This window comes from Medicago truncatula, chromosome 3 (assembly GCF_003473485.1).
Source record: "Medicago truncatula cultivar Jemalong A17 chromosome 3, MtrunA17r5.0-ANR, whole genome shotgun sequence".
Classification (NCBI taxonomy): domain Eukaryota; kingdom Viridiplantae; phylum Streptophyta; class Magnoliopsida; order Fabales; family Fabaceae; genus Medicago; species Medicago truncatula.
The window spans coordinates 38,009,056-38,025,847 of NC_053044.1; the positions used below are offsets into that span (position 1 = coordinate 38,009,056).

Below are 16,792 nucleotides of genomic sequence, written 5' to 3' on the forward strand. Positions count from 1 at the left end.
AAACAACCTTTCTCATCCACCGAAATACTGTGATCGTCAACTTTATTCATCATGCGAATATCAAAAACAGGAATATCTTGTGACACCTCAGTAGGTGTTGTTGAAGATGAAGCTCCAATGTTGTTGTCCTCTGTGCAGTTCGTCATTGTCACTCACTCAACAATCACTCTCTCATGCAACCTTTTCTTCTAAAAGACTGAAAAGCTTATTTGATTTGATGGGTTACGAGGGAGGTAGCTACTTATATTGTGTTTGTATAATATGTATCATGTGATAAGAACAAATGGAAAACGGTTGTTAATTAGACCTCAATTACCCTAACTACTTGTAACTAACTATAGTTCTCTCTAACTAACATTCAAGCAACTCTAACCACCTTAACTAACTCTAGTTATCTCAACAGAAGACAAATAATAATTAATAACTTTAAAAAAAAAAAATTAAGTGATGAAGGAAGAGGAGATTAAAACATGTACCTTAGTGAAAGCCCTGAAGTGCATGTGCATGTTCATGGTGTTAGGTTATAGAGGGAAATGATTTGAATGAATTCTTCTGATGATGATGAATAACAAAATCATCGTTTCTTCTTCTTCTGACAGAAACAGATTGACTTCGGATGACTCACAGAAAATAATGTTATTAATTCTAGCAAATCTTACAAGACTTGCATGATTTTTGAGCAGTCACTTACGTTCTATGATGACATAGATATGCAAACATAAAATTTCACATGTATTAATGCATAATTTTTTAAAATTCATTAAAATTAATTTTTTTTTAAATTATTTATTGAGATAGATCTAACATGTTATATGCAACCATTTATTTTTTAAGAAATCATATATGTCTTTATATATTAGTAGAAAAGTATGATCAAAATATATTATGCGAATAGTCACATAGTCAACTAAAGTCAATTATTTTGGGATTGATGGATAAGATAACCCATGCAGCTATAGCGAAATCACAATCATCCCATCAAAATCAGACATATCACATTTTAAGAATGCAGCTTGACCGCACCTGGATTCACTTCACTCAATTCATTTTCGATAAATTATAGGTTATAAGTCATTAGATGAAAGAAAAAAAAACATTGTTTCATGATTGACATTTGTTTCACGATCGAGCTTATAATTTAGGGTTAATAGTGTTTTTCACCCCTGTAATATAGGTCATTTTCGGTTTTCGTCCCTATAAAATTTTCGTTTGATTTCCATCCTTGTAAAACTTTTTTTTCCGGAAAACACCCCTCCCCCATAAGACTGTGCATATTTGCTGACGTGGTACAATGTGTGGCATGCTGACTGTGCATATATGCTTATGTGGCGTGTTGACTGTATAATTATTTTTATTTTTCTAAGGCTACACGTGGCATTTGTGACTATTTTTTTAAAAAAGTTATAATATAAATTCATTTATATTAATTTAGAAATAAAAATAATTTTAAAAATTTGAAAATAAAAAAATTCAGGAATTTTTTTTTTATTACGAAAAATATTTACCAAATTTTTTATTTAAATTAGAAAATAATTTTTTTCTAAAATTTTAATTTCAAAAATGATTTTATAAAAATCTGAATTTTTTCTAAATTTGTATCCAGATTTTTAAAAATAAAATATTTTCCAGAATTTTGTTTTGTAGAAAAAATTTTAAAACTGTTTTTTTTTGGGAAAAAAATATGAATTTGTTTTTTCTAATTTAACTTTTTTTTATTTTGAAAATTAAACTCCAGAATCTTTAAAAAAAAAAACCGAATATTTTTTCTGATTTTTATAATATTTGAAAGAAAAAAAACTTTTTTTTTCGATTTTTAAAATCTGAATATTTTTCTGATTTTTTTTATTTTTGAAAATTTATTTTCAAATATTTTAAAAAATAAAATCTGATGTAGACAATTAAAAAAATAAAAAGGTCAAGTCAGCGCCACATAGTATGTAGTGGTGTATTGCCTTGGTACACTCTATCGGGATACTTGGATTTTAAAGCATCAGATGGAGTTGGTGTGTGGCCTTGGATTGTGATGTTTATGTATTTATTTCATGAGATTAAAGCATAGAGAAGAAGAAAATGAAAAAAATGAGAAAAGTGATTATTCTATATTGAAGAGTTTGTTACAAGATATTTATAGTTTCTGAATCTCGGACTAACTCCTTAGATGCTACAGCAGGCATTAACTAACTCAACTGTAATGTAACTAGGATAGTCTATGTAGTATACACAATAAGAATGGTGTGGAATAACTTGCAACAAGTTAACTTGCTGCAAAAGTTAACTAGTGCATAGTAAGTTCAACACTATTCTTATTTGAAAGGGGTTTTGATGTGGAATTCCTGAAAGTGTTTGGCTTCTGGTGACCTTTGTAATTGTGTATTTTACTTGATTGTTTGGTCGTCTAGCAAATAATAGTGTAGGCTATTTGCTTCATTAAAGATGAATAGAGTTTGTTTATGTTGAATTAATAATAGTACCCACATAAGAACTTAAAATATTGCCATGAAAATATCCATATCATAACATGATGAAAATAGGCTAAATTGCATTTTTGGTCCCTTAATTATTTAGGTAGTATCGCTTTGGTCCCTTAATTAAAATTCGATTTATTTTGGTCCCTTAACTTCTCTCTGTTACACATTTTGGTCCTTTCCGTTAGTTTTAATTCAAAAATGTTAGATTTTTTTCATCTTCTTCTCCTCTTTTTCATCTTCATATCATCTCCATCAACCTTCAACAACAAGAATCCAAAAAAAATTCCAGAAGAAAACCTAACGCTTTTGAATTAAAACTAACGAAAAGAACCAAAATGTGTAACGGAAAGAAATTAAGAGACCAAAATAAATCGAATTTTAATTAAGGGACCAAAGCGATACTACCTAAATAGTTAAGGGACCAAAAATGCAATTTAAATATTGCCATGAAATGCAAAACATAAACTTAAAATAAATAGCACTAAATTTCTCGGTAACCACATGGCCAACCAGTCATACATTTTGCTAGCTATCCAATATGCTAAAGATGTGCTATATTAGCAGCTCTTAAAATAAAAGAGCAAAAATAAATGTCTTACACTGATACATAAAGATGCACAAGCTCACAAAATACCAACAAGAAAAAAATGGTGCTAAAGCCCAATTCCTTCCCTTTATTTGTGTGACATACATCATTACAAATTCTCTAAATTTGGGGAAATATTGTTTTACAATTATTTTAAAAGGGTTAGGTTTAGAGGCTTCAGTGATTTGCCCCATCAATTTGGAGGGGACGGGCATGTAGTATACAGACACTTATGGCCATCATAATAGGGAAGTCTCTTTCCCAAGTATGAATCATGATACAGCCTCAGAAGTTGTTCCATAACAACACAATTCACACCTCTAGACGTCTCTTCTGGAGTAATTGTTACCTACGCAACCAAGAGCAGAAATACTAGCAATAAGTATAATTAAAAGGATAAACAGTAAGTAATTATACAAATCATTGAAAGTGGAACTTACATCATACTGATGGAGGGTTTTTCAAAGGTAACTCAGAAAGAAAAAATTGGTTTGCCATAACAACACACTTCTTGCCATAGCTCCCCTTTCCAAGGAGAAGAAGAAACCCAAAGTGATGATTTACTTTGTGGAGAAGAGGCATGCGTCTCTTAAGAATGAAATGTCATTTGTCCTAGATCTTGTTCAACTTCAGACACCTCTGGTAGTTGGGAAAATGAACTTGCCTCAGATTGGGGAGAGGTGAAGGAGACACGAAAACTTGATAGGATGTAGATGGAACTGAGGTTGCTTGATGCAGCTCGGTGCTGGTTACATCAGTCTGCCACCATATGAAGAAACTACAACATGGCCACCGCCAGCACCTGCACCATATTGGTGTTGGAGGTGGCCAAGACGTAGTTCCTTCATATGGCGGCCCATCAAGGTAACCACCACCTGAGCTGCATCAAGCAACCTAAGTTTCATCTGCCCCCTAACCAGTTTTCGTGTCTCCTCCACCTGCTCCCCATTCCGAGACAAGTTCATCTACACACCAGAAGTGTTTGAATTTGAATAGGATCTGAGGCAAATTCATCGTCCCAAGATTGGGAAGCTTTATTTTTGTAGCTTTGGTGACCGATAGTTGTATTTCTTTCCCTAGAGGCTTCTAGGTGTTTTTTTTTTTTTTTGTTGGAGTTTAACCCATTTTGCTCTCTATATTTATTTGTGCACAAGATAGAAAACATATGTTTCCTCTCTATATTTTCTCTCAATCTCAACACTAGGAGAAACCTTACTCTATATTTTCTCTCTCTCAACAAGCTCTAAATGTTTTTGTTGAGTTACTACTTGATGGGATGAATGAAATGGTGGAAATGAACTTGCTATTTAAAAGAGAGGTAAAATATAGTTCCTTGCATGCAATAAGCCACTTGTCTTCCATGCAAAACACCAAGTGTACAACATGTCATTTGTATCGCATGCATCTTGCAACTTGTCAATGCATGCAACTGTCCACTTTGCCACTTTGCCTTACATGAAAAATGCAACTTGTCTTACATGCACCTTGGACAGGTGTCCTGTTACAAAAGTGGCTTTACCAGTTACAATATTGAGCTTCGAGCATCATTTGGGAAAATTTCATTCATAATCATGGGCTTAAATCACAGTTTGATCCCATATCATACGCAAAAATATCATGTTTTCTTAGGTGCAATTCGCCATTGTCACTCACACAACAATCACTCCTCACGCAACCTAACTAACTTTTTCCCATACTACAAGGCATACAAAACGGAAAAGATTTTTTTGGTTTGATGGGTTACAAGGTAGAGGTAGCTACTTACATATATAGATAGATATAAAACCTCCCAAACACATTCATTGGTCAAATATACACTAAAGTTTGTGCAAATTTGACTGGTAGACAAATAATACAATTACTTCAGTGACACTTTGGCATCATTAGGCAAACCCAAATACCAACACAAATTTTTGGCATCATTAGGCAAAATGGTTTTGTACTGTTTTGTTTTCCTTATTGCGGGGAAAAGCAGAAACTGAAAAAAGCAGAGGGATAAGAAAAGTCATGGTTCAAACTCAGATGGAAGAGGGAAAGAAAAACCAACTACCTAAGAAACTCTTAATTGTATTTAATGTTTTCAAAAGGTCGTTTAAGAAACTCTTTTAAAGAGTAGTTTCTCTTCTTCACCAAAGGACATGAGTTTTTTTTTTTTGTTTTTATAAATAGAGACACTTTCTAGCAGATATTGTGATGTTGTTACCGAGTTGTGGCAAGAGTTTATCTTATTATCCTACAATGCCTCCACCAGATGCATCTTAAATCTTAATGTACTAAACATTGATATCTGATAAATTGAATTTTGACATGATCAACGATTGTATGTAGGATTTACTTCCACGTTAAGATAAAACATATTTGTGATATGACATTCCATATTCAGCCAACTTAGATGGTGATGCAGTCGATGATGTACAAACTCACGAATTTTGCAACACAACTACTACTTCGGAACTTCGAAAGCACAAGGTGAAATTGGAAGTTGGAGTGTCACTGATTGCCACTTTATTAGAGAAAATATTATTTATAGCATCATTAAAACCTCTTTTGTGATCTCAAATGATCAGTTAACTAGTTAACTGATATCTTAACTAAATCTTTATGGAGACCTCGAATGGATTATGCGAGAATGAACAAAATTTATGGTTAGGAATGCAGGTTTTCATATGCAGAAAGACAGTAATGACAAACTACTAAGTAAATATATTGCTACGTTATCGATTATATTGGTTTAAAGTTTAAATAATCAGAGTAGGATAGTGCAAGCTAGACTTAGTTAGAAAAACCATATGAACAAATAGGAAATATCTCCTTTTAGTCCTACATAAAATCTGAAAAAGCTAATGTAGTATCTCACACATGAAGAAAAAGTCATTTAGTCCCTCAAAAGTGAATAAGCTTGTAATATCATGTCTTCACCACGTTTATATGAACAAAAATATAACCAAGTGAATATTTTTCTGTTGGTATTGCAACAGAAAAAAACGCAATGCCTCTTTTTACATGCATCATCAAAGTTATCTGAAGATATAATTAATAACGCAGTTCCTCGCAAATGCATGCCTATCTATTCAGTTATTCTAAGAAGTCAAAAATTTGATGAAAAGTGCTTTTAAAGTGACTTTCCTACAAGTGAAAAATTTACTCTGCTGTAACCTTTAAAAAGTGCTTTTAAAGAATTTGATGAAAAATTGAGTATTTTATGGTAGAACAAAGTATTTGATGAAAAATTGTGTAGAATCAAATCAGCTAATAGTTTATATGACTCCCTTAATAGGGAAAAGTTTATATGACTCCCTTAATAGGGAAAAGTTTATATTACTCCCTTAATCAAAATTAAGATATAATTTTGAAAAAATAACTAGCAAGAATGAACAAATAGGAAATATCTCGTTTTAGTCCTGCATAAAATCTGAGAAGCTAATTTCAGTATCTCACTCATGAAGAAAAAGTCATTTAGTACCTCAAAAGTGAATATTTTTCTGTTGGTATTGCAACAGAAAAAGAAAAACACAATGCCTCATTTTACAAGCATCATCAAAAGTATCTGAAGATATAATTAATAAAGCAGTTCCTCGCAAATGCGTCTATCTATTCTACTATTCTAAGAACAAAGTTGACATAAGCAATTCCTGAGAAAAAGTAGCTCTCTTTCTTCTCTCTTGGACATCCAATTCATCCCTGGTATCCGTTGCATCTGTCCCAATGCTGCAAACATGAAACCACAATACCAAAAACAGCATACCTTATTAATGTGTATAAAGTACTCAAAATCAATACAACAAATATTTAAAAGAGAATGTTTGGAATGTATTACAGGTTACCACTTTAGAATTCAAATATTTCTACACATTTTACAAGTAATTATAAAAACACGTACTAAGAGACGAAGAGTATAGATATACTTTTCAAGAGAATGTGATTGTGAACCATATCACAGGTAGATATTAACCACAATCAAGTAAATCTGGCAATAGAAGGGTGTGCCAAAGAACTTTACAAAATTCAAGGTTTGGAGTGAAAGTTTTCATATTCAGAAAGAAAATAATGATAAATTAATGCGTAAACCTCTTATTAAATGATCATTTAGACTTAGATCATGATATTTAGAGAAACCATCATAATTGTATCTCAAGTCAACAAATACAGGCTATTAAAGTGAGTAACAGTACATGTGTGTATTGGCATGCATTATGTGACTCCCTTAATCAAATTAAGATATAATTTTGCAAGAATTTTTTTGGGATAATGAGGGTATGATATCAAACATACACATACCTCTCGTATCTTTCAATGTAACCTTAAAATGGAAAGAATATTAGATAAATGAAAATTCGAAAAAGCAGAATATTTGGAAATCTATGGTAAGTTGCTAATTTTCCTTACCACATGAAGCAGTTTTTATTTAATGAAGAGAACAATGATATTAAATTCAGATAGACTAATTCACTTATAAGTTTAGTTTATATTTATAACATATCTAAGAACAAGAGATTTGCAAATACTGCAACGGAAAAAATGTTTAATTTTTAATCATGTGCCTTTAATGAGTTTAGTTTATATTTAGGAGTTCCCCAACTTTGTTCTTTTTATTCATACCAGCATACCACTATTACAACATATAGAATGCAAAGGACAATACCTTTTTGCAATGGATGTGTCGTTTGCAACGACATCATCTGAGGCATTGCTGATGGTATCTTCTTCATCTGAAAGTATATAATTCAAGCTTTGAAGATACACATTCTCCCTAAACGCTGGCGAAATTGAATCAGGCATTTGTTCATGTTTGTTGTGTTCCCTAGAAGCATCTTTCTTGCCATGCACTTCCCAATGAACATTTTGTACGCCGTTTTTTTTCCGAGGTTTCCAAATCCACTATGTAGAAAGCATACATCGTTATATTGGGTTAGATAAGAATCACAAGATAATTTACAGATACCTTCTGTGAGATTGGGAAGCTTGTGTTCTGAACCATCCTGATTGCATCCTCCCCTAAGCTTTCATCACACACAGGACAATTCTGATATAGGAACAGTGTAGCAGTCATTCAGATATCAGGACAAGTGCACTATATCAAGCTGATACATAAATTCTCTGTTCAATTTCATTAGCAGCTAAGCAAGGACATTCATTTTTACAAATTATAACAATGACAATAGTCTAGTTATCATTCAATCATGAAATATCGGAAAATGAAACCAAATCTAACAAAAACCCAAAGAAATACTTCAGTAACAAGTTCTGCTAAACATAAATTATGAAATTCAGGAGGTCATACCATATTATATGCATCATAATCTACTGAACGGTCAGTTGAAACTTCAATGTTGAAATCACATACAGGACATTTTACAATCGGTAGATTAACCTCATCCGGATCGACTTGATTTGAAACTGAAGTATCTTCTGTCGGGTTCAAAATGGATCAGCATCAGAATGTTATTTCTAGAACGAGAACTCCAATTTGCATGACATAAAAAGTACGTCTCAAACTTAATAAAAAACCGAAGAAAAAAATGTCTACACTGATACATATGCACAAGATCACAAAATATCAACAAGAAAGAAAGAAAGAAATCAATGCTAAAAAGAATGTGAGGTTACATCCCTTATTTGTGTGATTGAAATCATTCAAATCCTCTCAATCAGGAGAATTTTTTTTTTAGCAAACATTTGTAAAGGATTTGGTTTAAAGGTTTTCATGATAATCCTATTCAGTTTTAAAAACTCCATAACAAAGAAAATGTTTAATTTTTAACCTCATCCAAATTAAGAACAAAATTTTCCTGAGCTAAGTTTAAGACTTGACATATAATCAATCTCTTCAATAAAATACATCCAAGAAGAATAAAATTGATATATCAGAGAGAACCTAACTTCATTTCTAAGGTACCAACATACAGAAAGAACAGGTTCACACACATAAAGAAAGATTATTAAAATCAAATTAAAAAAAACAACCTTTCTCATCTCCAGAAATACTGTGATCATCAACCTCATTCGTCATACAAATATTTGGTGGACTTGTAATTCTGACCCTTCTTAGAATCCTCATGTCTTCTTCATTGATATTAGAAAGTTCAAGATTCATTGAAGTGAAATTGTCAAAAACAGAAGAATCTTCAGGCACCTCAGTAGGTGTTGTTGAAGATGAACTCAAGTTGTTTTCCTCTGTGCAATTCGTCATTGTCACTCACTCGACAATCTCTCTCTCTCTCGCGCAACCTTTTTCTAAGCCAAAAAGCCGTAGAAAACTGAAAACTGGAAAGCTTCTTATGCATACAAATAAAAAAAGAACGTCCCAATGAGTTTGTGTGTGTGTATAATGTGAAGCCAAGAAAGCCTTTGCATGTCAAGATAGTAATAGTACTGACTTCAAGGAAACGGTTACTTGTACATATGAAAGACACTTGGAACACATTCATTGGTCGAAATGATAATAATAATAATAATAATAATAATAATAATAATAATAATAATAATAATAATAATAATAACTTCAAAAACCCTTAATTTTGGCATCATTGGGCTAAACAATTTTCAATGAAGTAATCCGAGAAAATGAAGTGAAAATGAAGTAGGAAGATGGAGATAAAAACATGTACCGTAGTGAAATCCCAAAAATGCATGTCGATGTTTCTTGAAGAAGAAGAAATCATCGCCAACCATAGTTTCTTCATAAGAGTTGTGTTGATGGTTTCTTTGATTACTCTTTTGCATTCTAACACTCTCTTCTTCTGCCACACACAAACAGATTGACTATGGTTGACTCACACCTGGCATTTTAACCATAATTCGAGGAATGTATGTGTTGCCGTTGTAAATCAAAGATAAAGTTACCCATGCGTAAGTGCATATGTTAATTATTTTCCATTTTTCATTTTTCTTCTTATTTTATTTTATTTCATTTTTTAATATTTTTTTGGTTTCTGCTACATTGAAATTTACATTTTTTAATATCTCAATGTTACATTAAAAATGTAAGTAACGGAAGTTTGAATTTTTATTTTTTTTTAAATGTCAAAATGAAATATATTAATCAAACCGAGCAAGTCTTCCGATGTAAGTTGTGCTAGAAAAGACTTGAAAAGAGTTACAAGACAAAGTCCAACATGAACAAGGAAAACAAAAAAAGAAACAAACTAGGATACATATTGTAAGCAATCACGAGGATTAAACCTCCAACGTATCTCTCAACAAATAAGTACCTGCTTTGAATCTAGCTTTGTTTTTTCTAATAATGATGACATTATGTTATGGCATTTAAGGTTAGGATATCCTAGTTTTTCGTATTTGAAACACTTGTTCCCTAAATTATTTTCTAAGAAGGATCCTACTTTATTTCATTGTGAAACTCGTGAATTTGCTAAACATCATCGTTCATCTTTTTCTACACAACCATATAAGCATTCAAAGCCTTTTGCAGCTATTCACAGTGATGTTTGGGGTCTTAATAAAATAAGCACTTTTTCAAATAAAAAATGGTTTATAACTTTTATTGATGATCATACCAGAATTTATTGGGATTATTTGTTAAAAGAAAAATCAGAAGTTAGACAAACTGTTAAGAACTTCTATAAAATGGTGCAGACCCAATATCAAACAAATGTTGAAGTCTTCAGAAGTGACAATGGTACAGAATATTTTAATATGGTTTTGTCCGATTTTTTCCATAAAAATGGGGTTATTCATCAAAGTTCTTGTGTTAATACACCCCAACAAAATGGAATTGCAGAGAAAAAATAGGCACCTTCTAGAGGTTGCAAGAGCTTTACTCTTTGCTAACAAGGTTCCAAAATATTTATGGTGATGCTGGTTTGACTGCTTCATATTTAATTAATCGTATGCCGTCTAAAGTTTTAGATTTCAAAACCCCTCTTGATATTTTCAAAAAATATTTTCCTCTGACTCGTGTGTCTGCCGAATTACCACTAAAAGTTTTTAGTTGCACTGCTTTTGTTCATGAACATAAACATATCGGCAAACTCGAGCCATCAAATGTGTTTTTATTGGTTACTCTCCAACTCAAAAGGGGTATAAGTGTTTTGACCCAAAAACAAAAAAGGTTTTTGCAAACATGGATGTTACTTTTGTTGAGAATCAATCTTTTTTTTTATAACATTCATCTTGGGAGGGGGGAGGGGGGACTTGAAAGAAGATTCTTTTTTTGAAAATATTATTGCTTTAAGTGATGTAGTGTTGTCACAAAATTATGAGACTAACATTGGTGCACCAAAAGAAAATGCCCAAGAATCGATGGAACTCAATCCGCCTGTGAATGAGGTACCTACGAATTATGGGGCAACATTTTCAAATCAAAACCATAATGAACAAATTCTTGATATCGATAGTAATGAGGAAGAGCCTGAAATGCCACAACAAAATGACTCAAATAAAGAAACACAAATAAGGTTTAATAGAAGTGATCCTATTTGGAAGGGAAATGTCTATGAAAGAAGGGACCATAAAAGGGGAGATGAAGGACCCATTCTCCAGCCCTGCCAAGAATATGAACCAAGAAATGATCCTAATCATCATCCAAATCCTGGTAAGTCTTCTATTCCTAAGTGACGTGGTAAGTCTTCTTCTATTACTACAAGTGATGATCCTGATTTACATATACCTATAGCAATTAGGAAACCGGTTAGATCGTATCCGATGTCTAAATTTGTGTCATACTCAAATTTGTCTTCTTCACTTGATGTGTTTACCTCTCAGTTGTCTGCTGTAGAAATTCCCAAAAATGTACGTGAGACTCTAAAAAATCCAAAGTGGAAGGAAGTTGTTCTAGAGGAGATGAGAGCTCTTGAAAAGAATAAAACTTGGAAAATCATGACTTTACCTACAGGGAAAATTGTCGGTTGTAAGTGGGTCTTTACGGTAAAGTATAACTCTGACAACATAGTTGAAAGATACAAGGCACGCTTGGTTGCTAAAGGATTTACTCATGCATATGGCATAGACTACTCATAGACTTTTGCTCCTGTTGCCATAAGGATTGCCGCTACCAGAACTGCCACCACCAGGGACACCTCCACCAGAACCACTGCTGCCAGTAGTGGTGATGTCGTTGTTGTTGGTGACAATCGGTATGGTGCTGCTACCATTGTTTACCGTTTCTGGTTCTTGAGTTGGACTGCCGCTACCTGTGGTGGTCATAAAAGTTGTTTTCAGCATCAGGTCGGGAATGGTTGTTGTGTCTTGCATGGATTGTGATGAGCCATTAGAGAGGCGAAAAAAATCGTGATTTTGATGGATCGCAAAAGATTAAGACTTGCAGTTAACTATTTGCAAGTTGTTAACCCTAATCGAACCATAAGGCTCATGATACCATCTAGGAAAACATATAAGAAATCATATGAGAGATTAGAAGAATGATTCTTTCTTATTTTATTTCTGCAGTCCAAGACTGTTTATATAGGAAAAGGAATTACAATAAACATAATGACAAATAATGTTTTATCATGACTAATAATGGCATAATATATTCTAATAACGACCAATAATATCATTTGACTTTTCTACAATTGGTAATCAAAATTATTTTAAATAATAATTTTAAATTACATATATTATTTTTATGCAGGGGTATTTTAATCTCCTAAAAAATATGTTTCTTTCTCTTCTTCCACTTTCAATTTTACCAAACGACTAAATAATAATCTCACATTCTATTCACTTTCTTTCTTCTAACATTCTTCCCTGCTTTATTCTCTTTCTATTGTGATCCAAACAAAGCATATGACTTTCTTTTCAACATACTTTATCTTATTTTGTAAAATATATGTAGGTTCCACTTTTTTTTTCCTTTTTGACAAAATGTAGGTTCCAATTTCACTATTTTAAAAATGAGTTCACATAAAAGAGTGAAGGTTGAAAATAAACAGTTAGTACATGGTTTTTCAATATTAAAAACACAATGCATGTATATGTAATCAAAAGGATATATTTGTCAGATTTCTTTTTTGGATTACCATAATATTGGTACAAAGTTTCCACCGTCGTATAGCAGTGACTAGTCTCCGTCAGGGAACCTGTGGGACACGTAAAGTGGATTCTCCTCTCCTATAATTAGATTTTTTCATACGCATGAGTTAGGAATTGAACCCATAACCAGATGCGTAAGGGACACAAGTCCCTTACCACTTAGACCAATCTATATTGTTGGTTATTTGTCAAGTTTCTTACAAATTGAAATTACCCCCTTATCCATTAATTTTACCTAATTGTAACTTTATGAATTGTAAATTTATTAATCAAGTATTTGGATTAACTTAATCTTATCCTTAAACCGAATATTGAGTTTTCAAAAAAAAAATATATATATTGTTAAATAGAACCTAAGTTTAAATCATGTTGAAACAATCGTTCCATCAAATCATGTTATTTAGCTCCCGACTAAACTTAGGATAACCAAGGTCTCATCCCTTCGTAATGAGATGTTTAAAAATATCATCAGTGTATATGAATAATCAATCTCTTTATTGCTTTAATTTTTGTATCAATGTCTACTTTTCTTTGTAAATATATGGTTGTCACATAAATTATCATGTAAATGATTGTTCAAATAACACACTTCTCAGATGAAATGAAAAGAATGGTGCACCATTACAGAGACAGATATCGTATTTACTTTGAAGGCTGTGTCCAAATTGACGATTTAGTTTCCTTCCAGTCATATTATTAAGGTAATAGAAAAGAGAAGAAGAAAAAAAGACGCAAATGATTACAATGATAAAAATGAGCTTTACCATGTTTTTGAGTATATAGTGCATACATGTGTCTTGTAGGTGGTGCCTGCTCAGGATTCAGTAGGCACATTCACAACACCACCATAGTCAACCAATGCTTTTTATGATTAAAGATATAAAAAGTAAAAGAAAAGTGTATACATCCTTTAAACTCATTACTCCAAAGCCAAATTTAGTGCATGACATTGTTGATTAAAAAGAGAGTCAACAACAAGATCATTGTGTCTGATTAACCACCTATACAAAATCTAGATGGCATGATTAAACTGCTTTCAGTTTCACACACTACTCCAGCATGCAGTATATTTTAGATGAATATTGAAATCATATATAAATTCTTCTGCAGAAAATAAATTTGTTACATTGTCTCAATGTGTGATATATCTATCTACAGTTGAAATATCAAGTTTGAATAAGCAATTCCTCATTTAGTTGAAAAAAATTGTTAGTGTTGAACAATATATATACAAGTGAATAGACTCCTACGTTAAATTAAGAATTTGGATGAATATTTACAGTGTTCAAACCACATGTGTGTTTGCTAATGTAATAATCCTTCGCTGTTTTAGGTTTTCATCGTATCACAAACATCTATTATGTACATTAAAGCTTTGAATGTGTAATGTCTTGTACGGCATATGGCACATTGGTTTTGTTTCATATGTTGTGTTCAACGCAATATTTTATTCCATACGGCATATATATGGTATTATTGATTAATGTAATTAATACACAGGAAAGATTGTAACCAAAACAGTAAGGAAGTAAAAGAAGAATCTGCAATTCATAAATCTAAAAATGTTACAAATTAGATACAGCAATAGATAGGCTTACATTCACCTGTTTACACTCACTTAACACAACTATTATTCAGATAATAATTAAAATCTACTCATCTGAAAATTAAGCCTAATATAGTAAAGGTACAAAGTGCAGAAATAAATCTGAATGAAACATGAAACCATATGCATGCATGGCAGCATCACTAGCTGCATATATATAGCATATATGCATGGTTGCACACTCTTCAAATCAAAAACCAAATCAAGAAAAAGAGAGAGCAATTAATTAGTAAAGAAGAAATAATGAAAAATGATATAATTCGGACCAGGAATGCTTAATTCCCCATGGATGGTTTCTAGGCCTTCCACTTCATAATTGGTGTGATTGCCTCAAGCTAGTTTATGGAAATTTTCAGCTCCCATATCAAACTAGGCAAGTACTGCATGCTGCTGCTGATGATGATGATGAGAAAGATGAATATGTGAGTTGTGCAAAGTGAAGGTAGAGAAGATCCATGTTGAGATTGATATGAGAGTATATAGAACAAGACATTCTTCAACTTTAACATAATCATGACTTATTAATTGTTTAACAATTAAAAGTACTATGAATAGAGACAGAGAAGAGAGAAAGAGGTACTCATATAGATAGAGAGATTAATTTGTATATATATGAACATGTAACATGTAAGATATATAGGTATATAAATAAATAAGTAACCAGGCACAATAAAAACAGAAAAGGCAGGGTTGTGATGCACGCATACTGTGTGTGGAGAGAAGCTGGCTAATCTTATATTCCCGCATGCAAAAAATTTCTCTTTAATACAGTGTGGGCACGTTTTCACAAAGATAAAAAGGCAAACAATGAAAGGGATATAGAGAGAGAGAGAGAGAATGAAAGGGTCTTGTGTTGGAGATCCAAGTAATTAAATAAGAAAATTTTTAGATGAACAATTTTGATTTTTGATCTACCATGAAACAATTCTTGAAAATCGTCTGAAATTCTAATGAAAACATTATAGTATTCTCGTCCTCACGAGACGATGAATTAATCATTGTTAGTTGGCAAAAACAACGGAAAACGAATAAGTGTTGTTCAAAACTCGACTCAAATTTGTTTTTCTTGTTTTTATCGAATTAACACCGATCAGATCATCGTCTCAGCCACAAAAATTAAGAGGATCGTGGTCGTCAATCTTCATTAGAATTTTGATTGGTTTTTGAATACCATTCTATTTTAGGCCACTAGATAGTCCACATTAGAATTCACTAACTAAGTATTCTTTTTGTTGGCAACTTGTGTTAAAGGCTGCTCCCTGATCTCCGAATAGGTGTTTGTCTTTTTTGGCTTTTCTTTTCCTTTATCTTTTGGTCGGTTTGTGTCAAAAAAGTATTATAATTTTTTGGAACACTTTGCTTGTAAGTGCTTGCTGTAGCATGCATGTGGGTTTTGTCTGAAACTTAATAAACAAAATATATAAATTTTTACACATACATAGTGATCTGAATCTTGATCTGATCTGATCTTCACCAACCTACTTTGTATGTAGAGAATAGGTGGTGTATGCTTTGTGGGGGAGAATGATGCCTCCCCACATGTCAGTGATACTGATACCTCTCCCATGTATACTTGTAAAATACAAAGGATGAAAAAAGAAAGTCCTTGCACATGGAACATTTTTTAAGGATAATGTTGTAGTTAAATAATTGTATTAAGAATTAATGACATGAGCCAGCCAAGTCAGACAATTATATAGTATGCTTTAATTTGGTGATCCGTATATTAGTTTAGGATCTTGTTGCATACTGAATTAAAGAATGTTCTTTTTGAATTAAGAATGACAATGGAATATTAATGTATCAAAAAAGAAAAAGTGAAAGCTTGTATGTAAGTGGAATCTTGATTAATATATGGATCTTCATGTGCCATAATGAATACTTTGGATTCTGATTATTAGAATCCATCAATTCAGGTAGAATATGATCGCGATTCAACTAAAGGCATCAACTTTAGGAATTTCTAGCTAGCAAAGGTAGATAGGGAGGCCAGACCTTTTTTACCGGAGAAATTAATGAAAATGTGTTCAACATAATGAAGTATCTCTACCATAATTTATAAAGTAGTTGGAGATGTAGTCGTCTTAACAAGAGCGGAAGCAACCTCATTTGTTTGTCTTATAATACACTTACACTAGAGAC

The 16,792-nt window shown here is 32.3% G+C and overlaps 1 protein-coding gene and 1 long non-coding RNA gene across 2 annotated transcripts; both read right to left on the reverse strand.

The window, feature by feature from the left end:
* Positions 1–3,005: 3,005 nt before the first annotated feature.
* On the reverse strand, positions 3,006–4,314 carry LOC120579727 (uncharacterized). The gene is made up of 2 exons (XR_005645471.1): positions 3,495–4,314; positions 3,006–3,403 (listed from the first exon to the last, which is right to left on the reverse strand). It is a non-coding gene; the product is annotated as an uncharacterized lncRNA (long non-coding RNA).
* Positions 4,315–6,461: 2,147 nt separating this feature from the next.
* Positions 6,462–9,321, reverse strand: LOC120579747 (uncharacterized). The gene is made up of 4 exons (XM_039832460.1): positions 9,019–9,321; positions 8,336–8,463; positions 7,697–8,077; positions 6,462–6,762 (listed from the first exon to the last, which is right to left on the reverse strand). The coding sequence occupies exons 1-3, from the start codon at positions 9,242–9,244 to the stop codon at positions 7,964–7,966; spliced, it is 468 nt and encodes a 155-aa protein (XP_039688394.1). The 5' UTR covers positions 9,245–9,321; the 3' UTR covers positions 6,462–6,762; positions 7,697–7,963.
* Positions 9,322–16,792: the final 7,471 nt, after the last annotated feature.